This window comes from Ochotona princeps, chromosome 28 (genome assembly GCF_030435755.1).
Source record: "Ochotona princeps isolate mOchPri1 chromosome 28, mOchPri1.hap1, whole genome shotgun sequence".
NCBI lineage: Eukaryota > Metazoa > Chordata > Mammalia > Lagomorpha > Ochotonidae > Ochotona > Ochotona princeps.
Window position 1 is genome coordinate 21,790,368 of NC_080859.1, and position 24,149 is coordinate 21,814,516.

At 52.3% G+C, this 24,149-nt stretch overlaps 1 protein-coding gene across 3 annotated transcripts; it reads right to left on the minus strand.

Moving 5' to 3' along the window:
- Positions 1–13,930: 13,930 nt before the first annotated feature.
- Positions 13,931–23,931, minus strand: TMEM171 (transmembrane protein 171). 3 transcript variants are annotated; one of them, XM_058656359.1, is made up of 4 exons: positions 23,831–23,931; positions 20,195–20,903; positions 15,299–15,440; positions 13,931–14,186 (listed from the first exon to the last, which is right to left on the minus strand). In XM_058656359.1, exons 2-4 carry the CDS (start codon positions 20,838–20,840, stop codon positions 14,006–14,008), a joined length of 969 nt encoding a protein of 322 aa, XP_058512342.1. In that variant the 5' UTR covers positions 20,841–20,903; positions 23,831–23,931; the 3' UTR covers positions 13,931–14,005. The 3 variants fall into 3 exon arrangements, with proteins under 3 accessions (XP_058512342.1, XP_058512344.1, XP_058512345.1); XM_058656361.1 differs by having other exon boundaries at positions 23,779–23,926; XM_058656362.1 differs by lacking the exon at positions 23,831–23,931 and adding an exon at positions 22,981–23,066.
- Positions 23,932–24,149: the final 218 nt, after the last annotated feature.

The following is a 24,149-nucleotide window of genomic DNA, read 5'->3' on the forward strand; positions in this document are numbered from 1 at the left end:
TGGTAACCAGAAATGATTCAGCCCAGCATGATTAGATTTTAGGAAAACTGGCTTTCAGTAGCTTCCTCCTAGGAAAAAAAAAAAATAAGAAGCTAAGAAGCTACCCCAGGCCAATTACAGATCCTAGTAGAGTTCTTCCAGATGCTTCTGTTGGCTGTGGCAGCTGCCTCTGCTTTCACTTCCAAGGAGAAGGTCGCAGCCCAAGATTGCTCTTCCATTAGGAAGCCAGTTCCTTCCAGTTCAGTGCTTCTTCATCACCAAATTAAAAGAGATGAACAAGAGCCAACCTGTGTGGAAAGTTCCAGTTAGGAAACCGAAATCATCTTGTGGCCTCCCACTGCATGGTGTCTGGAGCTAAGGAGGCTCCAGCTGGATCAAGGCTGCCGTGGACTACTTGCCCCCAAGACAGCTGGGACAGAGCACTTTGCAGTGCCTCCTCCTGGCTTTGATGCAAAGTGATGGGGAGCTGAGCTGGAGCAGGTGCCTGCAGGAGAGGAGTGGACATTGCAGGTGAGCCCAGAGCCTGAGTCCCACAACACAGTGGCACACTGCTCCTGGACCACTCGCATTAGAGGTCTTTGGTGGTCATGTGAGCTCTTCAACTGCCATGCTGTGAAGAAGCCCAAAGTGCCACATGTGAGGATGCCCCACTGGACAGGAAGAAAGAGAGGCTTGGCCAGGAACTGGGCTCCGCTGCTCTTTGCTCTAGTTCCAGCCAACCTCTGTTTGAGAGTGCATTGATGCACCCTTGCCAGAAGGGACCTGCCAAGACGTTTGCGAAGTCCTGATCTTAGCTCCATCACTGATTCAAGATAATAAAATAATTAGATTGTTTCAAGCTACAGCCTATAGAGGTGATTTATCTGTATGGATGGTAATAGAATCAGGAAGAGCCAGCCTTGGAGAGATGAGCAGATCTCAGGCCTGACCCCTCTCAAGAACTATGGCTGGAGTCATCGGAGCAGGGAGACTTACGGCCCCAGGCCAAGCAAGCATGTGGCTCCATAATGACATGGAGGAGATTAAGGAGTAGCCAATCTCTTTCAAATAATCATTCCACCAAAATCTTTTTTTTTTTTTTAATCTGCGCAGGTGTTTCAGTAAGGTAAAGGAAATCATTTTTATTTGCAGAATTTGCCTATATGCCGTCTTTGGGGAACATTAGCAGCATGCGCTAAGATCTCATGCCTGGCGAGAACTCAGGCTCAATAATGTATGGGGGTTTTTATTTTGGAAATATTTACTTATTTGAAAGAGTGACAGAGAGAGAGGAAGAAATACATGCATATATATGTGTAGATATAGATATAAATATAGATATATAGAGAAAGATCATCTGTCTGCTCGTTCACTTCCCAAAATGCTGGACCAGGTTGAAGCCAGGAGCTCCTTCCAGATTATCCATGGCAGCACCCATGTCCTTGGGCCATCTTCCGCTGCTTTTCCCAGAAAACTGGATTAGTAGTGAAGCAGCTGGAATTCAAACCAGCATCTGCTATTGGATGCTGGCATTGCAAGCGTCAGCGTAGCTCGCTGCGCCACGATGGCAATCCCACATCATCAGGATTGAAAAGGTTGTGTGCTGTGTCCCCTAGGCACCTGCAGCCAGCTAGCAGACCAGAAGGGGCCAAAGGCAGGGGAGCAAATGAAGGACCGCACACATGTGCAGAGGCCCAGTGATACTTCTGGACAGAGAGGACACAAAGTTTTGAAGAGTCACATGTTTTCCTTAACAAGAAAAGTTTCAGGTTTCAGCTGGGTGCGGAGTTGAATAGCCAACACAATCTTCTTCCTTTATGGTTATTTGAGAAACAGAGAGACACAAAGAAACAGATTTTTCATCCCTGTTTACTCCCTCCAAATGTCCATAACATTTGGAGGGAATTTGAAGGGACTGAAGCCAGGAGCCAGAAACTCAATCCAGGACTCCAACATGAGTGGCATGGCTGCAGTGGAGAGAGCCATCCTGGTTACCTCCTAGCGTCTGCATGAAGCAGAAAATTGGAGTTAAGAGCTGCACCTGGGGATTGAAACCAGGCAATCTGATGTGGGACATGACCGCCACAGGGCCAATGCTTTCCCTTAGAGAATACGTTTCATGTCAATATCTCTTCTGGTTAGGTGCGGCCCAGTGAAGCATTTCTGGCCAATGGGATGGAAGTGACATGTGTCCCTTTCTCTTGTGACTGTAAAAGAAACAGGTGTAGTTCTGGAAACGGCTAGTGTGAGGGCACAGCAGTGTGAGTCTGCTTGATGCTGCTTGGGCTGATGAATTAAAAATGGTTCCAATGGTGAAGAATTTGGGGTTAGGCGAATCTTTCCAAGTCAGCACATAAACAGACGCACGAGCTGAGAAGAGGGCCAAGATGCAGCTCGTGCAAGGTGTCTCTTACACCTCTTTTCTGCTCGGTGCCTTTCTCCGTCTCTTTGCTTCGGCCACATCTCTCCATCACTCTGTAGCTCCACCCTCCTCATCAGCTCAGCCCATCCACACGTCCGTCCATCTCTTTACACCTCTTCCCTCCTTTTAATTTTATCCCTCAATTGGCTGTCATTGCCAAGTCAGTCTAGATTTGCCTCCACACACAAAACCAGGCCAGGGTTTGTTTGTTTGTTCGTGCCTCTAAGAGTGTGAGAGAAGAACATATGGGAGGAGACCCTCCATGTGGTGTTGCAGTGCTAACCGGGCCTCACAACACCTTCATCTCTGTCCCTTCCCCCCTGCCCTGGGGTAACAGTCTCACACCACCACCACCACTCCAGCCTGTATCTCATACCTGCCACCTCTGCCCCCACCTCTTCACACAGCCTCAACCACATCTGGGTCTCCAGACACTGAAAGTCAAATCCTCTTCTTACTTCCTCTCTTCCTTGACTGCTTTCCGCAGCCATCACAGCATTGCAGCAGCAGCCTTCTCAACGACCTGCCTTGCACCTCTGCCTCCACTCCCTTCCATTCTGTGCAATCTCTTACCTCCAGCTGATAAGGAGGTTACTCTGGCTCCAAGCCCCAAGGCCCACCAGGCAGCCAGAACCAGCAAACAGGAAGTATACTCCTGCTTGGACTCAGCTCCTGTACCTGTTAAGTGCTTGTGTGAACCCTGTTTCCACTAGTTAACAAGCAGGGTCACCTGGCTTTCTGGGTCCCATGATGTTGTCATGTGTCTTTCAGCCTGACTCATGGAAGAACTCACTGGGGAGTGCCCTGAGCAGGTGCAGAGAAGAGTGGAACCCAGGGAGTGCAGGGCTAGTTAACCATTCACTTCCTCCCACAAAGGACAGTGGAAAAGTGGCCCCAGCCCAAACTCTCGAGATCTTCCTTGCCCCAGTAGGCAGCCAGGGAAGCAGAGGTTGAGCACATCCCAGCAAGGGTGTTCCATGGCAGGCTAGACTTTCTCCTAACTTTCAACAAGCTGTCTGTCCCCGGGATTCTGTCCAAGAAGAAGCCCAGAAACTTAAACAGGAGGTCATAGAGGAGGCTGGTGCTGCAGGTAGACGCTTAGGCCGCTATGCCACGGTAACAGTCCCACACATTCTGTTTCATGCCAAAACAGTTGAGCGTGGCTCAAGGAAGAACTCACTGGGGAGTGATCCTTCTGTTTAGCGCCAATAGCACTCCCAGGCCTGAGAAGATGAACAGTCGCTTCCACAAGCACGGTTTAATAAGCAAACCATGTTGAAAATTGCCCAATCACATCCAAAATATCTTTTATAGGTTTGTTTTTGCCAGATCAGCATAACAATTGGGAATCGCCTGCTACATTTGGCTATTATTTCCCTCTAGCTTATTTTTAAAGAATTCTTTAATGTGATGCATGCATTTTAAGTATATGAGTTGATGAGTTTCCAAAAAATGTACAACCTTTATACCATCCCCATCAATAGACAGAAAGGACTCACTTGTGCATTTGCAACATATTACTCGGTGAGTCACCCCCTGTCCTTCCCAGACAACCACCGGACCTGATTCCTATTACCACAGATAGTTTTGTCTGGCCAAAAAAACTTGAACTCGGTTTATGCTCTCTGGTTTGGGGCTTGTTTCCTGCAGTGTGTTTCTGAGCTCCTCGACACTGCACATGCAAGCAGTGGGATCCTTTTCACGGCTGAGCAGTGTCCTCAGATGGACAGAGCACAGTTGGCTTGTCCATTCATCCAGTGATTAGTGTCCGCATTGTTTCCAGTTTCAGGCTATTATAATTAAAGCTTCTGGGGAAGTTTTTGTACAATTCTCTCGCATAGACACATGGTTTCATTTCTCTCGTGTAAAAATCTGGATCACATAAGTGTACATTCGACTTTATCAGAAACTGCCAAGGAGCTTGCAACATGCTAATACCATTTTAAACTGTCCTTGGCAACACATAGGACTTCTAGCTGCTCCATATCCCCGCACACCCTCGATACTGTCAATTGCTTGCTTTTCTGCCCCCAATATGGGTGTTTAGTAGTATATTCGTGCTTTTTCCCTGATCACTAAAGCTGTTTCATAAACTCATGATCAATTTGTATCTATATTCTTTCAGCAGCATGTCTTTTCAAATATTTTGCTGTTTCGAACAGTGGATTGTTGGGCCTGGTGCAATGGTTCAATTGACTGATCCTCTCTTCAAACACCAGGATCCCAAATGGGCACCAGTTCATGTTCCAGCAGCTCCACTTCCCTTCCAGCTCCCTATTTGTGGCTTGGAAAAGCAGCAGAGGATGGCCCAAAGCCTTGGGACTCAGCACCAGAAGAGACTCAGAAAAAGTTCTTGGCTCCTGGCCTCAGATTGATCAGCTCTGGCCATTGAAGCCATGAGGGGACTGAGGCAGCAGATGGAAGATATTCCTGTCTCTCTTCTCTGTAAATCCGTCTTTCCAATAAAAATAAATCTTAAAAATAAAAAAGGGCTTCTGCTGAGGCTTTCAAAAAAACAACTGGATTGTCTTTTTGTCAGTCATCTGAGTTTTCTGCCAGGTTTATATGTTTACAAATATTTTCTTGGAGTCAGCACTCTGAATGTTCATTTTTGTAGTATTGTCTTTGGAGGAACATTTTTAATCATGGAGCCTAATGTATGAGCATTTTCTTCTATGCTTGGTGCCTTTTACATCCTGACTGCACATCTTTGGCTACTCAAAGATTTCAAAAGTTTTCCTCCCTGTTTTAGATGAGAAGTTATGTAGTGTTCACATTTCTGTTTAGGTATATGGTCAATTTAGAATTAAATCCTTTGTAAGTGTGAGAATATGTAGGAACTATTTGTCTTTTAATTTTTTTCCCATATATATACCTGGCTTGTTCAACAGGTGTATGAAAAGGTCTATGATTTTCTCAACTGAATTACCTTGGCTCTTTGGGGAAAATGGATTGAGTCTCTCTCCCTTCCTCCATCTCTCTCTCTCTCTCTTTCTCTGCTATATTTCTAGACTGTTCTAGCCCATCAACTTCCTTGTCCTTTGCCAACATCACAGTATCTTCACTTGTATTGTTGATAGCAAGTCTGAAAAGCTTCTCCCCCCCCAAATTATTTTGCATTCATTTTGAGCTTAGTTTCTTTCAGAAATGTTTAATGGTTCTTGGTTCTCTCTTGCCACACACACACACACACACACACACACACACACAAACAAACATGGAAACTTGAAAAACTTCCTTGAAAATGCAATTAAAGGAGAGGTTTACTTTGGCACAGAAAATGTTAAAAACCTATTCATAAAGGAATCTAGAAAAAGATCACGGAAATTGGTCTGATTAAAAAAAACTGTGTGAACTTCAAATCTTTTCAACAAGATGAGTCTACCCTTTATGTCCACTTTCCACAAACTTTTTAATGCTTGAATTTGCTGAATTTCTTGAAAGATTTGCCATTACAAACTGAAATTTTCAACTTGAACAAATACGAAATAATTTAAAAACCTTCAAAGGTATATTGAGATAAAAGCCTTAAGGGAAAAAAAAAATATTTTCCATTACCAGAAAAAGACATTTTTAGGTAAAAATTCCCATCTTTAACTAAAACCCCCAGACTGCAGAGACAACACAGTTCCAGTGGGGGGACAAAAAGTGAGTGAGCACTTCCTGTCTTCAGCTCTGATGTGTTGCTCATTTCCTGTTGCTATTACAGTCACTCATTTCTTCTCACCGGATGATTCAACTGGGCAATAGGGGAGATGGCTGCGGGCAGTCACTCGGCCCTGCCCTGCTCAGCAGGTGGATAAGCAACTTTGTCATCCTGTAGCTGAGGTGGTCACTGCCCCTGCTGACCTCTTGGGTTTTCCTTACCCTGTCTGCACCATGTGTTCATGTCCCTAGTCCCCCTCCCCGACCCTACCTGCATTTCCCCTACAGTGGGATGGCATGGGGTCCGAGGCTACTGAGGGGGGTGGGGTCTAAGCACTTAAGAAGGAAGGCCTGGTTCCATTTTGCCTGACCTTGGCAAATGCTCCTCATCCTTCATTCTTTCCCCCTTCTGCTCCGATGGGAATGCTGTGGGTCAGCAGCAGAGGAGCCTCTGTAGCAGGTGTGGGTCAGCACGTGGGAGCACTCACGCTGATGTTGGTGAGGCTGTCCTTCTGGGATCCTCTTTTGGCTCATCTGCCAGTCCAACTCCCGAAGAACTGTTAGACACAGTCGGAGTGTTGTGTGTGTCAACGTCATCCTAACACAGTCATCTTTGTATTTTATTTTATCTTCTAATTGTGCTGACGTACAATTTTGTTGCTGTTGTTGATAGTGTATTCTGCGACCTTGTTACGTTCACTTTGTTGGTTTCAGTAGCTCTTGAGATTGCCTATGGATCACGTGTAAGCTCCGGCAGGGCGTTCATTTTCCCTAAAGACTTCCAACCCCAGCAGTCAGGCTGTGAACACCGTATGATTTTTCTCCTCTGGGTACATGGGGTGGCATTTAGCAGACTCTCCCCGAGAGCCTTGTGGCCTGAGCCTCCTCCCCCGAGAGGCTCCCATTCCTGTGTCCGCCGCTCAGTGAGGCCTCTGTGTTTGGCTTGGTCTCCCTTACCTGGGGTTGGGATCCAGCCAGGGGCTCCTCTGGAAAGTCTGGGTATTTTCTTTCTCCCTTGTTGTGTGGCCCCCTGCTGCTGGTTACTCATGTCCGAAAGGAGATGCTTCCTTTATTTTATGGATGGCCAGCCAGTGCTAACTACTCTATTCTTCATGGAGATCAGGGCTCAGCAAACTGTCCCTTGAAAGGTCAGAGAGCAAACGCTTTTGGCTTGCCAGGGAACACCTTATTGCAATCACTCAAATATGCCATTAGTGTGAAAGCTGTCATAGGCAGCACCCACACGAACAAGCGTGACTGTGTTTCAGTAAAACTGTTTACAAAAGCAGGCTGGTGACCTGCAAGCCATGGTTCTCCAGCACTGGTTCCCTTTGTCAGCGACTTTGCCCAGTCACCGAGCACTACTCATTCTGTAATGGTCTCTTTTCTCAAAATCTCTCCCTCATCCCACACTTGATTACCTGTGTGTTCTTTACACATTTATGAGGTGAAGGCTAAATATTTCTTGACAGCCTAAGCATCTGACCAAGTTGGGGAGTATTTATGTTGCAAAAAGAGTCATCACGGGCCTGACGCCGTGGCCTAGAGGCTAAAGTCCTCGCAATGAACACACCGGGATCCCATATGGACGCCGGTTCTAATCCCAGCTGCTCCACTTCCCATCCAGCTCCCTGCTTGTGGCCTGGGAAAGCAGTCGAGGACGGCCCAAAGCCTTGGGACCCTGCACCCATGTGGGAGACCCAGAGGAGGCTCCTGGCTCCTGGCTTTGGATTGGCTCAACTCCGGCTGTTGTGGCCACTTGGGGAGTGAAACATCGGATGGAAGATCTTCCACACTGTCTTTCCTCCTCTCTGTATATATGACTTTGCAATAAAAATAAATAAATCTTTAAGAAAAAAAGTCATTAAAGTGCAGACAGGTAAGCTTCAGTCATGCATAAATTCACTCCTCAGCCCATCCATCCAGGATTCATGAAGCAGCTGCCTCTGCTGCGCTGTTGCTGGGATTCTGATGGGAACAGTGACGACACCGGGCAGGTGCAGGATTGGTGAGTAAACAGAAAATCGATGCCTTGCGCTGTCTTCACAGGCTAGGATCAGAGAATTCACTCTATCTGAGGCATTTGTAAAAATGCCAGTTCACAAACCTATTAGACCCACTGGAATAAGAACCCTTTGCATTTGAATTGATTCTGCCATTACAACAGGACAAGGGACACTGTGAGCAGGCATGGGAAGTGATCTGTACAGAGTAGGAGATGTCCTCTCCCTCCGATCAGTGATGAAGTAGACCCTCCCCCGAGGGGGCCGGGGACCCTTTAGCTGAGACAAGCTGGCTTAGCTTCAGGGATGTGGCGATGTCAGAACAGGTGCACACTCTCTTCATGATGCCTCCTTTCGAAAGATGAAGGCCTGCACTTGATGACGTAGCAACTGGCACATCATGTCAGTGCTCAAACAATTCTGGATTGTGCAGGATTTTGAAAATTTTATTTCTGGGTTACAGGAGCTCTCTCCTTGTAACGGTACACAAGGAGACAGAGATTGATACAGGAATAGGCTCAGGCAACTCTAAGGGTTGGGGAGTCTTACAATCTACTGCTGTAAGCTGGGAACCCAGGGGACCCAGGTGATGCAGTTCAATGTGAATCAGGAAGCCAGCAAGCCCTGAGGAGAGGAGGTGCTGGGAGTGGACTGTGGGTCCCACAGGCCCTCAAGGAACTGGAAGATGGCATGGCCAGCCTCAGTGGGAAAGTGGGAAGGAACATCTCTCCTCTCAGCTCGGTCTACTCACCCAAGTGCTGGCCTCTCTTCATTCCAGAAATGCTCTCACAAACACACTGAAAAAGAAAATTATTTTGCCGGCTAGCCAAGCATCCCTTAGCCCAGGTAAGCTGACATGTACAATTAACCATCACAAATGTTATCTGGCATCTACCGTTAAATATTATATGTGCACGAGTTTACACTTTCAGAATAAACACAGTTGAGAACATAAAACCTTTTAGAGAAAAACGCAAATAATAATTGTAGCATTTTCTCCCCTTACTGCAAAAAAATTGGAAACAACACAAATTTCCAACAGTAAGGGTCCTAATCCTTAGCACTGGCATCCCACATGGGCCCCTGATTGGAGTCCCAGCTGCTCTGCTTCCCATCCAGCGTTTTGCTAATGGACCTGGGGAAGCAGCAAAAGATAGCTCCACTGCTTGGGACCATGCACCCATGTGGGAGACCCGGATGAAGGACCAGGCTCCTGGTTTTGACCTGGTCCAGCCCTGCATATACCTGGGGAGTGAACCCGCAAATGGATGATCCCTAACTCTATGTGTGTATGTCTATGTTTACGTAATGCTGCCTTTGAAATAAACAAATAAATCTTTACAGTAGCAAGGTGGGGTCAGGGAAGGCCACGACTTGTCAGGGTACCCTCCTGGTACAAGTACATGGACCATTCCTGGACGGACTCCTTTGAGAACATCCTACCCTTTCCAGTCTCTCACTGCAGCATGTTCTTCGTGGTTCTTCCTGAATGCTAGCACTCCATGGGGGAACTCCAAGGCCTCCCGCTTCTCCTACAGGGGGGCTTTGCTGAGCTCTTAGAAAGCTGTCCACGCTTTCTAAGCCTGTGGCAGCAAGAATAGCTACCAGGTCAAGTAGGGTTTTGAGCTTCTTCTCTCTCGCTGTTGGCTTCTAGGGAACAATTTAAATGTTCCTAAATAGAGGAGTGGCTAAGCAAATTATTAGCTATCCAAATTTGAAAGAATACCCTATGTGTGAGTTTTTAAATCATGAATCACCTTGACAAGAAATCTCTGGTTGAATGGCACTGAATGACATTTCCAGCAGAACGCTTCCCCTCGCTGATGTCCCCTGACAGTCACTCTCTACAAAGCCCAGGACTGGCTCAGCAGGGACAGGGGTGTTCCTGGTCACAACTCCACCCTGCCGGTCCAGCTGGGCTCCCAGCTCCTCCCCTGCTGTTGCCCTGGCCATGGCCTCGGCCCCAGGGTAGCTGCCCTGCACGTTGCCCAGCGCACTCAGGAGCATCAAGCAACACTGTTCTGCAGTGTCTCACTCGGAAGCCCCTCAGGCCACAGGCCACCCCAACCACATGCCACAGCCACTGCAGGCCCCAGGGCTCCCTCACTGCTCTTTCCCGTGGCTGATGCTAGAGTCACCTCCATCGAGAGCAGCCGTGTGGGAGTGTGTTCCTTTTCCAGGTCAATGGCAGAATGGCAGAAAGCAGGATGCCCCGCCCTTGGTTCATCCGTGGCCTTGGACTGAACTTTGAGTCTCCCTTTTACCTGGTGAGTTTCTCGCCCTTCACTGTGTGACATCCTTCCACCTGGAAAGACTCCAAAGCCCGCAGCCTATAGGGTTAAGGGAAGGGGAGACGCCATTCTAGCGCCAAAGGACACCCCAGAAATGGACCGGCAAGTGCCAAGGTCTCTTCTGGGACACAGTTGTGAAAACCACTAACCTTGGGGTCAGGCCGACCTGGTTCTACCACATTCCACCTGCTGGTCCCGCACAACCTTCCCACCCTACCCAGAGCAACAGAGGGGGAACCATGTGTGAATTGCTCCCTGGAAGTTGCCTGCTGGGCAGGAGGAAGACTTAGACTTCTGCCGGGCGAGGGGAAGTGGGCAGGCAGCATCCAGGGCAGCTCCACTACTCCCAGGAGCCATCAGGAGGAGCAGACCTGGGAGGCACAGTCGCACCTGGAGAGGGATGTGGAAGAGGCCACGAGGTAGGGGAACGGCCACTTCCTGGATGGGGTCAAGTTATGAGAAGGACCCTGAGTCACTGGCCCAGGTCTCCCTGAGCCACCGGTCATGCTGGGTGCTGACCCTCCGTGGTTTTCCCAGAAAATGAGCTAGCCCCGCCTGCACAAAAAACCTAATAACTAAGCAACAGGACCCACCAGCAGTAGTGGAGAGTTTGGTTCGCTAATTCAAAAGTCAGTAAGTCAGCGCTCTGCCCCCCAGTTGGGGCTGCCGGTGGGGTGCAGTGGCATTACACTCCCGGGCGGGCTGGCAGGCAGGCCGAGTTCCTCCCTGGGCGAGGTCAGTGCTCCGAGACCAACAGCATTTTTCAGCAGTCACATGATCCACCCAGCCAGAATCTGCCCCCACAAAGCATTCCAGGCTGGGAGAAGCTTCCTGGAGCCCTCCCCTGGGTTCCTCTTGGGGTTCCCTGGGTGGGCGGGTGGCAGGGAGCAGCAGGCGTGAGACTGCAGGAATCCCAGTTATGTAAAGCTGTGCAGCCAACCAGCCACGCGTGGCTCCCACCCACACTCAGTGGGCAGCTGTCCCCTCAGGACTGCCCCCTCCACGGTAGAGCTCCTGACTTCTCCTTCTACAGTGGAAGCCTGGGGGAGGACTTCCTGCATTCAGGTCCTGATTTGGGAGCTGCAGGGAGAAAAGCACTAACTGGGAACCATTTCTAGAACATTCCGGCACTTTGCACAATGTCAGGCAATTCCACTCCAGCACAGCCAGTGCAGTTCTGCCTTTGTTGTCCATCATATATGTACATATACATATAGATAGATAGAGAGAGAGAAATTCATTATTTTGTTGGAAAGGCAGAGTTACAGAGAGAGAATAAGAGAGAGAGAGAGAGAATCTTCCATCTGCTGGTTCACTCCCTCAAGTGGCTGCAAGGGCTAGAGCTGGGAAAATCTAAAGCCAGCAGTCCAGAACTTCATCCAGTCTCCCACGCGGGTGCAGGGTCCCCGGGCTTTGGGATATCCTCCACTGCTGCTTTCCAAGACCATAAGCAGGGAGCTGGACAGAAAGTGGAGCAGCCAGGCTAGTCCAGGCTGCAGCACCCACAGGCACATTCAAGAATTGGGTCCAGGGTGGGCAGGGCCACAACATCCACCAGCACACACGAAGGCCAAGACTGGGGAGCAAACTCTACTGGGTTAGGACCTAACACCCGCTGACATGCCTGAGATCTGGGTCTGGAAGTGGGCCTGGTGAGCAAACATAGAGAACTCCCGTCGGTGAGCACATGGAGTCAGGCCTGGGTGCTGGTTAGGCCAGGCAAGGCTGTTTCACTTGTCAGTAAAGGTGTGGGTTGGCTTTTGGGGAGCAGACCTGGCAGGGCCAGACCAAACTGTAGCATGTGTGGGAACCAGGATGGGGTGTGCGCCATGCCAAGCTAGGCTAGCTATCACACCTACCAATTTGCATAAAAGCCAGAGAAGGGGGAAGGCTGAGCAGGGCTAGGCTGCAGCACTCATCAGCGAGAGTTGGGTCTGGTGGTCCCAGACCAGCACAGGCTGCAGCATCCAATGGTAAAGGATGATAAAGCAGAGAGAGGGGCTATGCTGGTCTAAGTCGCAGCAACCACCAGCATGTGCAAGCTCTGTGGATGGGAGCGAGCCTGGTTGTGGAGCTAGGGGGATAACCCTGCAGGCTGCAGTGCCCACTGGTGGGAGCAAGAGCCAGAATGGGGACAGTGATCTAGACTGGATATAGCTGCAGCATTCCTCAGCTTGGGTGTGGGCTGGGTCTGGGATATGCCAGAATGGTCTAGGCTCCAGCACCCACTGGTGCTTACAAGAGCCAGTGTGGGTGTAGGACAGGTTTAGCATCCACTGAACCAGGTAAGAGCTGGGTCTTGGGGTGAGCCAGGCAGGGCTGGGCTGTAGCACCCAACAGTAAAAGCCGGGATGTGTGTGGGCTGGCTGGGCAAGGCTGCTGTGCTAGCCACGATAGGAGGTGGGCCAAGTCAGGCTGGGCCAGGGACCCACTGGTGTGCACAAGATCTGCCACTGGGAAGTGACCTGATAGACGATCTTGGGGAACTCCTATTAGGATGCAGTCCCTGCAGGTGAGTCTAGGGAGCAGCCCAGACCAAGCCAGGTTACATCACCCACCAGTGTGGCTCAGGTCTGGAGGTGGGTCAGTCTGGGCCAGATCATGACACCCACTGGCAGATGTGAGAATTAGGATGGGGTGCAGGACAGGCCAGGTTGGCCTCCAACACTAGCCAGTACACAGTAGGGCCGAGACTGGAGGTTGTCCAAGCTGGGCAAACTGGCTACATGAACCGAACTGGGGGCAGTACGGGATGTGCCCGATTACAGCACCCACCAGTAAATGCCAAGGTGAGGCAGGCCATGCCAGATTGGGCTATAACACCCATCAGCACATATAAGACCCTGGGACAGGAGCAAGCCCAGTAGAGGGGTAGTGGGGGTTTCCCTGCTGGGCCACTGCTCCCACTGGTAAACATGAGAACTGGGCCTGGGAGCAGACCAGGCTGGGCAGGGCTACAAAATCTGTTGGATGAATATGAACTAACTGGGTTCTAGGGAGAGCCAGGCTGGGCTAAGTGACCATATCTACTGGTACATACATGAGCCCGAGAAAGTATAGGCTGGTCAGGTTTTGCCACAGCATTGACTAGCAGGTGCTGGGACTGGGAGCAAGTGCTGTCAGGTTAAAACACAGAACCAGCTGGAAAATGCAAGATCCAGGGCTGGGAGTGGGCCTAGTAGGGAAATTGCGGGCACCCCTCTGTTGCAGCTTCCACCAGTGAGCATGAGAAGCAAGGGCTGGGGGCGGGCCTGGCTGGACAGGTGCTGACACCTACCAGTATCAGTGTGGGCTGGATAATGGGGTCAGTTGGACTGAGCTAGGCTCCAACACCCACTGATGTGTGTGAGAGTTGAGTGAGGTGCGGGATGGACTGGACCAGTCTGCTGCACCGTTCCTGACATGCACAGGAACTGGGGCTGGAGGGGGTCCTGGTAGACGTTACTGGGGCTTGCTTCGACTGGGCCGTAGTTCCTGCTGGTGTGCGGGGACAGAACTGACCAGGTGACTGCAACCACCAGTGTATGTGTAGGCTAATGTGGGTGACAGACTGAGCTGGACCCTCATTGGCTGCAGTTTCTTTTTTTATTAAAAACACACACACACACACACAAATTAAATAAAACAGTGGCACAATACATATAAAATCGAACCGGAGTCCAAGTTCACGGTGCAGGAGGCTGGGAGGCAGGTGCAGCACTGTCCTTTTCTTCATATCGAGGAGGTAATTCATATGAAAGGTAGGGAGCGCGTGACAGCTCCGAGGATGCATCAGTCCCAGAAATGGTAAATATAGATTCACAATCTCTCCCGGAGGCCTCGCCCTGGCTCTCAGGGGCGGGGGTCCTGTAGAGAAGGCCAAGAGAGACCATGAGAGGGAGAAGGGCAACCGTTAAGGACCAGGTTCTTGGCTTCTACTCTCTCTCTCTGATTTTAAAATTTAAATATATATATATATATTTATACTGCATCTGTGTTGGGGGGACCTTAGGGAAGGTATTGAACCTATGCATGCCTCTGTAAGACAGGGCTGCCAATAGCACCCTCCTCCAAGAGGGAACAACTTCATCAGAAGAGCCCACAAACAGGACGCTGAGATCACAGGCCGGACTTGCTTTGCACCAGGGCGCGGGGAAGGCCACCGTGGGAGGAAAAGCAGCCCGCTAGAGCACTGGAGCCACGCACAAGCCCAGCAAGCCCCTGCATTCCCCTCCTGGATCCCAAGCTCTAGGACGAAAGCCAGCCTCCTCCACCTGTGTCTTTCATGGCCACCTCTGTGCCTCCCTACTCAACCACCATTCCTGTGTGGGGCTTGTCCCCTGCTCCGACGGAGCAGGGGAGGGTGGGATGAAACAAAGGGGTTGCTGACACCTTGGATCAGCAGGCACCTGCACCACAGCCTGCCCAGACTTCCCCCTCCACCCAGAGACACTTTTCAGCGGCTCCTCCTTCTCTTCCCACACCCCATTTCCCCCTGGGGAGCTTGGGGAGCCCTAGGACCTCCTACAGCCCCTCTCCTCCTGAGCAGTCCCTTGCAGATCCTGGATGCTCCAGGCTCAGCTCCTACCCTGTCCCCTTCCTGAAATCCCCCTACCCAGACCAGTGCTTCTAGAAGGTGCCAAGGACTAGGGAGCACCCAGATTTTGAGGAGGAGCTCACCTGAGTCAGGGTAGGTTATCCCTCCAGGAACTCCTGTCACAACCCAAGAGCCCTTCTAGACCTGCTGGGAGTGGGGGACCAGGACCCCACAGCCCCACGGTCGAACGCAGAGACCCTCCCTGGCAGCGCCAGCCCCGAGCAGAAGCCAGGGTGAGCCCTCCGGCACCTGCAGGTGGCTTCCGTCCTGCAGCTCTGCTTCCTGTGCTGTCCGCAGGTTCTCACGCTAAGGCGTGCATGCAGGTACAGGCACAGGAAGGAAACGCACACCCCACACTTGAAGTTCAAATGCCAAGTCTTACCCCTGATTAAAAATACTGTGGTACGGAGGTGGGTTTTCGTGGGGAAGTGCACCGTCAGTGCCGTGAACCGGAGACACGGGAGATGCGGAAGCCTCAGGGAAGTACGGCGGGGGAGGCGGCGGGAAGATGATCACCGAGTCACCTGCGGGCACGAAGTGGTTTCATTAAAGACCGAGGTGGGGCAGCTGGAAGCAAGCTAACAAGAGTACAAGAGGCAAACTCTAAATCCAAGTCGGACACTTGCCACCAAACCCCAGAATTACAAGGAGGGCCTAGAAACCGGTATGACGCTGCAGCATGCTAAGCCACAGTCCACAACGCTGGCATCCCATATTAACATCGGTGTGAGTCCTGACTGCTCCACTTCTGATCCAGCTTCCTGCTGATATGCCTAGGAAAGCAGCTGAGGATGCAGCAACTGAGTAGGACCCTACCACCCGTGTGGGAGACCTGGAGGGAGTTTCTGGTTCCAGGCTCCAACCTGACCCAGCCACGGCTGTTGTGGCCATGTGGGGAACAAACCAGCAGATTATCAAAATGCGTAGAGGTAGAAAGTAGGACAGGACATCGGGGACAGGATGAGGATGAGAAGGGAGAGAGGATGGGCAAGACTGCTTGCTTCAAGGACAGCGTTCCAGCTTGGGGTGACAGGAACTCCCTGAGAGTGGACAGCGACGACAGGGGCACGCAATGTGTGTGTGCTCTGCACCACTGAATCCTGCATTGAGAGGTGGTTGGAGTGGTAAGCTTTCATCGCTGTGGCTGCATCTTATCACGTTGCTGTAACAGCGCCTGTGTGTCAGGGAGCACAGAGTCTCCCATGTGATGTGGAGGGGGCTGTATTCCATAGCAAGTCTAAACGAATGCAATCCAAGGAGTGCTTGTTCACAGGCTACCTCCCCTTCCTAGGGGAGTCTGCTGCTGATAGAGTGTCTCCTTTCAACTCCAAGTTTAACTTTTCAAAAGGAAGTTGCTGGCGGTGCAGCCGGGAGGTGGGTGGGAGGGGGGTTGGAGCAGTCCTGTGGCACAGTGGGTTAATCTGCAGCTTGCAACACCAGCATCCTAACTCAGAGAGCCAGTTCTAGTCTCAGCTGCTCCACTGCCAACCCAGCTCCCTGCTAACACATCTGAAAAGCAGCACATGATGATCAAAGTACATGAGCCCCTGCCACTCATGCAGGAGACCCAGATGGAGTTCCTGCACACTGGCTTTGTCCAATCCCAACCCTGGCTGTCACAAGTGCTTCAGATGCCCCTCAGGATGCTACGCTGCAAAGCTGCAAGTGATGGTTCGAGTTCTCAGGCCCCTGCTACTCTCACGGAAGACCCAGACTGAGTCCCAGGCACCAAGACCTCAGACCCAGCTGTTGCAGGAATATAAGGAATTGACCAGAGGTTTGGAAGATCTGTCTCTGCTTTTCAAATAAAATAAATACAAATAAATGACCACATTTTAAAAATAAATAAACAGGGATTGCCATTGTAGCATAGCTGGTTAAGTCGTTGCCTGTGACACCAGCATCCCTTATGTACACTGGTTTGCGTCCCACCTGCTCCACTTCCAGACCAGCTCCCTGCGAATGAGCCTAGGAATGCAACACAGGGTGGCCCAAGTGCTTGGGACCCAGTACCCACAGGGGAGACCTGTGTGAAGTTCCTGGCTCATGGCTTATGCTCCTCCCGTTGCTGGCCAATGAGGAGTGAACCAACAGATGGAAAATCTCTCTGTTTCTTTCTGTAATTCTTTCAAATAAAAATAAATCTTTTGAAAACAAATATTAAAAGAGCTTGCTTTTGTGGTTGGTTCCAACACACAAGAATGCCAACGTATTGCATAGCCCAACCAGAACATTCTGGACATGGACTGCACCACTCCGTGGGTCTCACACAGGCCCGCGTTACAGCAGCAACCCTGAGTCACAGTTGGGGAAAGTACAAGAGACCCAGGACTTCAGCTCCCCGCAGGGGTATATAGACCTGCCCGGGCAGCAGATTTGATGCTTGCCTAGCTTGCATCACTGTCCACTCTCAAGGATTTTCTGTCATAGCCATAGCCACTGGGGCTCCATTTGCCAGTCATCAGCCAGGCACATCCCTGAACAAGCCATCTGACTCAGCTCGAGTTTAGAGGGCAGAAACAAGGGCTAGATGGGTGACTAGTGCCCAGCAGTTCTTCCAACGTGGAGGTAAGAGCAAACCCTGGGCTGGCACAACCCAGCAAAGGCACTCCCCGCACACTGTCCCGCCCGAGGCAGGCAGGTGCATGATGGAGACATGCCCAGCTGGCAGGTCACTGAGGGGAGTCTCTCTCCATCCCTACACCTCAGTCACTTCCTCTCCCAGAATACGACTCCACTCCTTCTCTCTTTCTGCAAGACGAGGACAATTAGAACTCAAAACGTGTCTTACGAATCTGAACTTGGCCAAGCGTGAGGGTTGCTTCGGGAGCCTCATCGGATTCTTTAGAAGGTCTTGGTAGCTATAGGAATTGAGGCTGAGTGATGCTCCTTCTCACTGCATAGTAGAGGAAGGGCCTGTGTAACAAGCCTACAAGGCAGACCAGCACCCAGCAAAAGCAAACACAGAAATGTTCTGCCCAATCATCTCGGCCTTCCACACCTGTCCTCCTGCTCTCAAGGGGCTTCATTCCTGCAGGGTTCCCTTCACTGCTGCCCTCAGAGCCTGCTCTCCTCTGTGGACAGACAGGGACCTTTCTGGAAGCATGGAGGGCTGCCCCTGCACCTGCTAGGACCCAGCACTGCACTCAGGCCCATAGTGGACAGAATAGCCTCTTGGTTACTAAGAGCAGACCCTTTCTTCCAGGATCAAGGGATGCAGTATCAGCATCCCATATGAATGCCAGTTCAAGTTCTGGCTGCTCCACCTCTGATCTAGCTTCCTGCTGATGTGCCTGGGAAAACAGCAGAGGATGGTCCAAGTACTTGGTTCCTGCGCCCACGTGGGAGACCAGGATGAAGCTCATGACCCAACTCTGGCTGTTGCACCCACCTGAGAAGTGAACCAGCAAATGAAAGATCTCTCTCTCTCTCTTCCCCTCCTCTAATTCTGCCTAACAAATAAATAAATAACTTTTTAAAACATGTTAGCTCTTCCCAGGTTATGAAATGTAAAGAGCTGTTCAGTGCCCAGAGCAGCAGAGCTAGATTGCCTGCCTCCACACCAATTCCGACTCCTCGTGAGCCCAGAGAGCGCACTTGCAGATGCTCCCAACCGCAGGCAAGAACAGGTGCATCCGAGGAGTGCAACTGTTTGCTCAGACCACACCGTGCTCCCCAGAGGGCTCAGTGCACCTACAAGTCCTTTTCTCTCACAAGCATGAGAGCATCGGCCCCAGGTGCCTGCCCTAGGGAGGGAGTCGGGGAGGGCTGTGGCCCGCATCATCCTGGCCACCTGTGCGGGGCCCCGCTCCAACCCTTGCTCTTTGAGACCTGTGCATGTTACTGGATGTCTCTGTGCCTCAGTTGCTTTCTGTCAGAATGGGGACCGTGAGAGGTGCAGGAGCACTCCCCGTGGTCCCTTTAAGGGGGAAAACACCTGAACAGCATCTGCCTGAGCATCAGCTGCAGTCCACTTGCCGTCCACACCATTCCACAGGAGCAGGTGCCTCCCCATCAACGCCTGCTTGGCACAGGCGGAGCTCGGTCACTGCCCGTGGCCCATGTCATGCTGCACCTGCCAGGCCATGCAGGCTGTGACCTCAGAGCTTCACTCTTTTCAAAGTAGGAGCCTGAAAACCAGCAGCATGCCAGTGAACAAGGCCGGTGGGCTCGGCCTTGACTGTGGGAAGCCAGGCCAAGGCATGGGCTGACCCTGGAAACCAGCCGCCTCACTCTCCTGCAGAACGCATGGGCCTGAAAGTACGTGCTACGCATTGCCCAAGGGCAGGAGGTGACACGCCATGGCACATTTGGTCTGTCCATGCCATTACTCCCCAGCCTTACCCAACCGCGGGGGACAACAATGATGAAGCCACAGGGCATGGACAGTGCAGGAAACACTGTCCAGGGCCCTCACTCAAAATGTGAGACCACAGGGCTTTGGACAGAGAATTCCAGAACGTAAATGCTGGAGGGAAGTGCAGTGCTGCTTTCAGAAAAGCAGAAGCTAGGAAAGGTTAGGAGAGGCTGAGGCCTGACCAGCGACAGCCAGTCTACGACAGCTGGGAAGAACAATTCAAGTGTCCCACTGTTGAAAGTCCTGGGAGGATAAAGGGAGGCCCAGTGGGCTCATATGGTGGAGCCTCGAAGTGCCCGAAAGCTCCAACGCTGAGTCAATATCGTGACCTAGTGGGTGAGAACCCAGCATCTCACACGGGAGCACTGCTTCAAGGCTCAGCTGCTCCGCTTCCCATCCAGCTCTCTGCTAATGCGCTTGGGAACGCAACAGAGGATGGCCCAAATGTTGGCCACCTGCCACCACACAGGAGTCCCAGACTGAGTTCCTGGCTCTTCCATCCCCTTGGCCCAGCCCTGGCCATCACAGCCATTCGGGGAGTGAACCAGCAGACAGAAGATTCTCTCTCTATGTCTCCTTCCCACTTCTGTTGCTCTGCCTTTCAAATATATAAATAAATCTAAAAGCAGAAAGACCCTAAAGCTGTCCTCATGGTCTTCTCCTTTTCCTCTTACTTTGCTCTTGATCCCAAAGTCACACTTACCATCTCAACACCTCTGCGAAACAGTCATGTCCTCAGGAGCAGGTGACACGCATGGGAATTTCTCATGCTACAACAGCAGTGCTGTCTGAGTGTGCGGTGTTCATGTGATGCCACGTGGGCACATGTGTATGAGAAGGAGAGGTGGTGAGGAGGAGCCAGACCATGCCCACGGACCAGCTGCTGTGAGAATGGCAAGGATGCCAATGACAGCCACTCACCTACTGTGACCTGGACAGGCTCCATGCTCTGGCTCGGCCCCTCTTCACTCTCAGAGACCTCGTGGGTGGCATTCAGGGTGTTTCTCTTCTTCACGTGGGCGATGACGAAGAAGCACAGTCCCACTAGCACGATCAAGGGCCCCATGATCTGTAGAGATAGGAACCCACAGATCTGGGGTTCTGGCCTGGGGGAGTTTGTCATGTTGAGTGAGTCCTGCACCCAGTTCGAGTCACAGCCGGGCACCCAGATGCCCAGCACACTGATGAGCATACCGCTGGTCAAGAACAGAAACCCAAAGATGAGGCATTGGACAAACTGGCGGCTCTCGCCACACAGGAAGGCTTGGTCCGGATCGGCCTGGTTGCCTCGCCGCCGCACCTCCAACATCTGCAGGCGTGCCCGCGAGCGGGCCAGGATCACAACTCCCAGTCCGATGACGGCGCACGAGGGCCCGGCGATCTTCAGCACCAAGCTACAGTCTGTGGCGCTTTCATCCTGACATGCCTGGAACCCAAAGATGGACAGCAGGACTCCCACACACAGGAGGACGGCCCCGAAGATGAAGAGGAAGAAGATGAGCCTGCTGATGAACCTGTTCCGCTGCTCCTCATCCTGCTCCGTCTCCGAGGTCGCTGTCGGCGACATGGCTAGCAGAGCCCCGTGTGAGGGGCTGACTGAGCTGCCTTTCTTCTGCCGTTGTCCGCAGTTCTGCAAACGCAAGCGGACCACGAATTAGAGCCCCCACGGGCCTTCCTCTTCAGGGCTGTTCTGAGCCTGTATCAGGTAACTGCTGTATACAGGGGTGCCTTGGTGGAAGGATGGACTGACTGGTGAGTCAGAGTAGCACCATTCAGAAATTCCCCAAGGTGTGATTTTTTTTAAAAGAGTCACAAAAGATCAGATTCAGTGATCATGCATCTGAAAGAATAGCTTTAAAAAAATAATAAAACCCGGGCCAGCACTGCGACACCACTGGTATCCCACACGGAACCCAGCGGCACTACTTCCAATCCAGCTCCCTGCTGGTACTCCAGGGAAGGCTGCAGACAATGGTACCCATGTGAAAGACCCGGAAGAAGCTCCTAGCTCCTGGCTTCAGACCAGCCCAGCTGTGTGTGTTGACACCATTTAGGGAGTGAACCACTGGATGGAAGATCTCTCTCTCTCTCTCTGTAATTTTGCCTTTCAGGCAAATAATAAATCTTTATTTAAAAAATAAGATGAAGTAACTGGGTGTGGTTATTCCTTTCTGTCTTACAAATTTACTTCCCTATGGTTCCCATGGGAAACCTTCCCCATCCACCAATGCCCCACACTGCACCCCAGCTGTTCTGAGCCTTCCCACAGCAGCATATTTCTGCTTAGTAACTGACTTCCCGTTTTCCATTTTAGACTCCGGCAGCTCTGCATTTTGCATAGTTTCAGCAACCCAGAAAGGCAGTTCAGACACAGATCAAATGAGGGCCTGAGGTCTCAGGAGGTACATGCTGACGGTCTGCTTATGTGGGCTTCTAAGCAGCTCTGAGAGTCTCATAGGGCAAGGTCAAGTGCAGCCCCGTCCCATGGCAGAAAACACGCAGAGGCAGGTGGCTCTCGGTCACCTGCTCCTGTGGCACCACCCACTTCCACAAATGAGGGTTTAACCCTGAAGAACTAGTCCCGGCTACGAACCAGCTGACTGGACTTTGAAAGAAGGCTGTGTGTGGCATTAAGGTGGAAAACACCTTCTAGGAAATCATCCGGGCCCTACACTCCACAGTTATCATATGTTAACTCCACCAGGCAACTGCAGAGAGTGGTACAGGGTGTACCAAGCTGACTTATCCACCCACTTATCTGTTTTCCTCCCGGGAATGGGCTGTTGGGCCAAGAGACCTTCTCAAAGTCATGAGGGCCCTGGCGTTCACAAGCCCAAGCAAAAGAACCCCCAGGGCAGAAGCGCTGCTCTGGTCACCGGACAGCGCTCAGGAGGCGGCTCCAGGGCCCAGCACCGGGGCCAACCCAGATTCTTTTGCAAGGGATTCAGTTTGGGAAAAGAAAGCTAACTGCCGATCTCCTACTAGCAAGTACTATTCCGGGATTGGGGAAAATGCAACAGAATCAGAAGGCAGTGGGAGAAGAAAGGAAAAAATAGGGAAGAATGTAGCTGGGAGACATTCGGAATTACCCAGGTGCGGGGATCTGAGATAAGGGCAATTCCCAGGACAATGACCTATCCAGAATTCCTTGTATTCCTGGTATCCTCAATTTTGCGTGAGTCACCGGGTTTCCGACTGTCCTCAGGAAAAGTCTCAAACATCCAATTAAGTAGGAGCAGCCCCAAGACGGATGTGGGGCTTCTTTTCCCCAACCAGAGAGCACCTGGCGCCGGCTGATCGCTGACCCCAAGTAACGCTAGGACAGTCTTGGGCTGTTTTCCCCACCGGTGCCCACATTTCTCTTCCTCCACACAGACACCCCCGACACTCGTGGGGCTGCACACGGCCCAAGCATAATTGCCCCAAAGCCAAATTCGTCTCCTCCATGCCAAAATCACATTCCCAAGACTCCTTGTCCGTTTTCCCAAAGGCATCCCATACCAACAGATCTGGCCAAAGCTCTGGTGAGTCTCTGGAGCCGGAGAAGGAAAGGCGGGGGTCTCTAAGGACAAAAGGGCTCCTGGGTTTTAGGGGACTCTAGTGCCAGCAGCAGCAGCCCTGGGTGGCCCCCAAGCGCGCGGCTCTTGGCTGCCACCGCTACTCTCACCCAGCCCGGGCGCCGGTGTCCTGGGCCCGGAGCCGCTTACCTGAGCCGGGTCGTGCGTGCGTGCGTGCGCTCGGTCCGCGTCAGCGCTGCTGTGGGCAGCGGCGGGGCGCGGGGTCCGCCTCCGCCTCCGCCGGGGGCCCGAATGCCGCCCTCAGCCCGCACACCCACTGTGGGACCGGGCGCCGAGGGCGGGTCGCCGCTGTGTTTAGAGAAGGAGGCGGTGCCGGGCGGGCGCGGCGGCTGGGGAAGGGCAGAGCCGGACCGGGCAGACCGGCGGGAGCTGGCCGCCACCGGGTGCTGCCCTTCAGCGGAGCGCGCCCCGCGTGGGAGTGGCGCAGGGGCGGCTGCGGGGCTGGTGGCCGGCACACTTGGCCGCTTCGGCACCAGTGACGCGGCAGGTGGCGGAGTCCGAAAACAAGGCTACGAGGGCGCCTCCATGGCCCGCAGGCGGGCGCGCGGATGACAGGCGCACTCAGACTTGTCCCGGTTCCTCCACGTGTGCGTGGAGTCAGTCACTCTTGTATCCCAGGGGCTAACCCTTTCCAGGGGGGCGCGAGAAAGGAGGGACGGGCTAATTTTTGAAGACCCCTGTCACAGGTGGCAGCCAGATTCCTGCACTCGCGTCCCCACCCCTACCTCACCCGGGCCCTCAGCACCGGTTGGTCTGGTCTGGGGCAGAGACACCCCGCGGCCGAGTAGCCCCGTTGCGGCAGGGGAGACTTGGCTAGGAGGCGCAGGGGAGCAGGTGCCTCCCAGCGCGCTCACGGCCAAGCCAGAGCAGGGCTTGTTCACAGCACAATGAGAGGCAAGGGAGGTCGTGCCCCGCCGACCCACTCACACGTAGGCACAAGGCCCTCCCAGGCCATGGGGTCTGGTTTCCAGGGGCTCACCAGATGATGATCTGCCGGAATTTCCCTGGGCAGCTTTCCCTGCTGCCCTGGAACCGCGAGTTTCTGGATGGCTGTGCCAACCCCTGGGGCAATTTGTAACCTACCCCAGGAAACACGTGACATGGAGCCAACGGTGCCAGTTTCCATTGCAAGGGCCAGGGCGCCAGGAGCCCTGGGGACTTTCCCATTCGGGCGGCCTTACGCTCACTTCCTGTTCAAAGGCCCAAGGAATCAATGTGAGAGCGCCTGCAAGGCCACCCAGCTGATGCTGGCAGAATTCTCACTGCCGGTCGGGTTCACTAACCCCGGATGGAAAGAG

What these genes read in the sequence shown, in the direction of transcription:
- TMEM171 (XM_058656359.1), bottom strand. Translation starts at nt 20,840, where the DNA reads ATGTCGCCGACAGCGACCTCGGAGACGGAGCAGGATGAGGAGCAGCGG. An exon ending in GCCTGTCCAGGTCACAGTAG is followed by an intron (nt 15,441 to 20,194) that starts GTGAGTGGCTGT and finishes TCGTGCCCGCAG; the next exon opens with GTGACTCGGTGATCATCTTC. An exon ending in CACAGTATTTTTAATCAGGG is followed by an intron (nt 14,187 to 15,298) that starts GTAAGACTTGGC and finishes CCTTCTCTACAG; the next exon opens with GACCCCCGCCCCTGAGAGCC.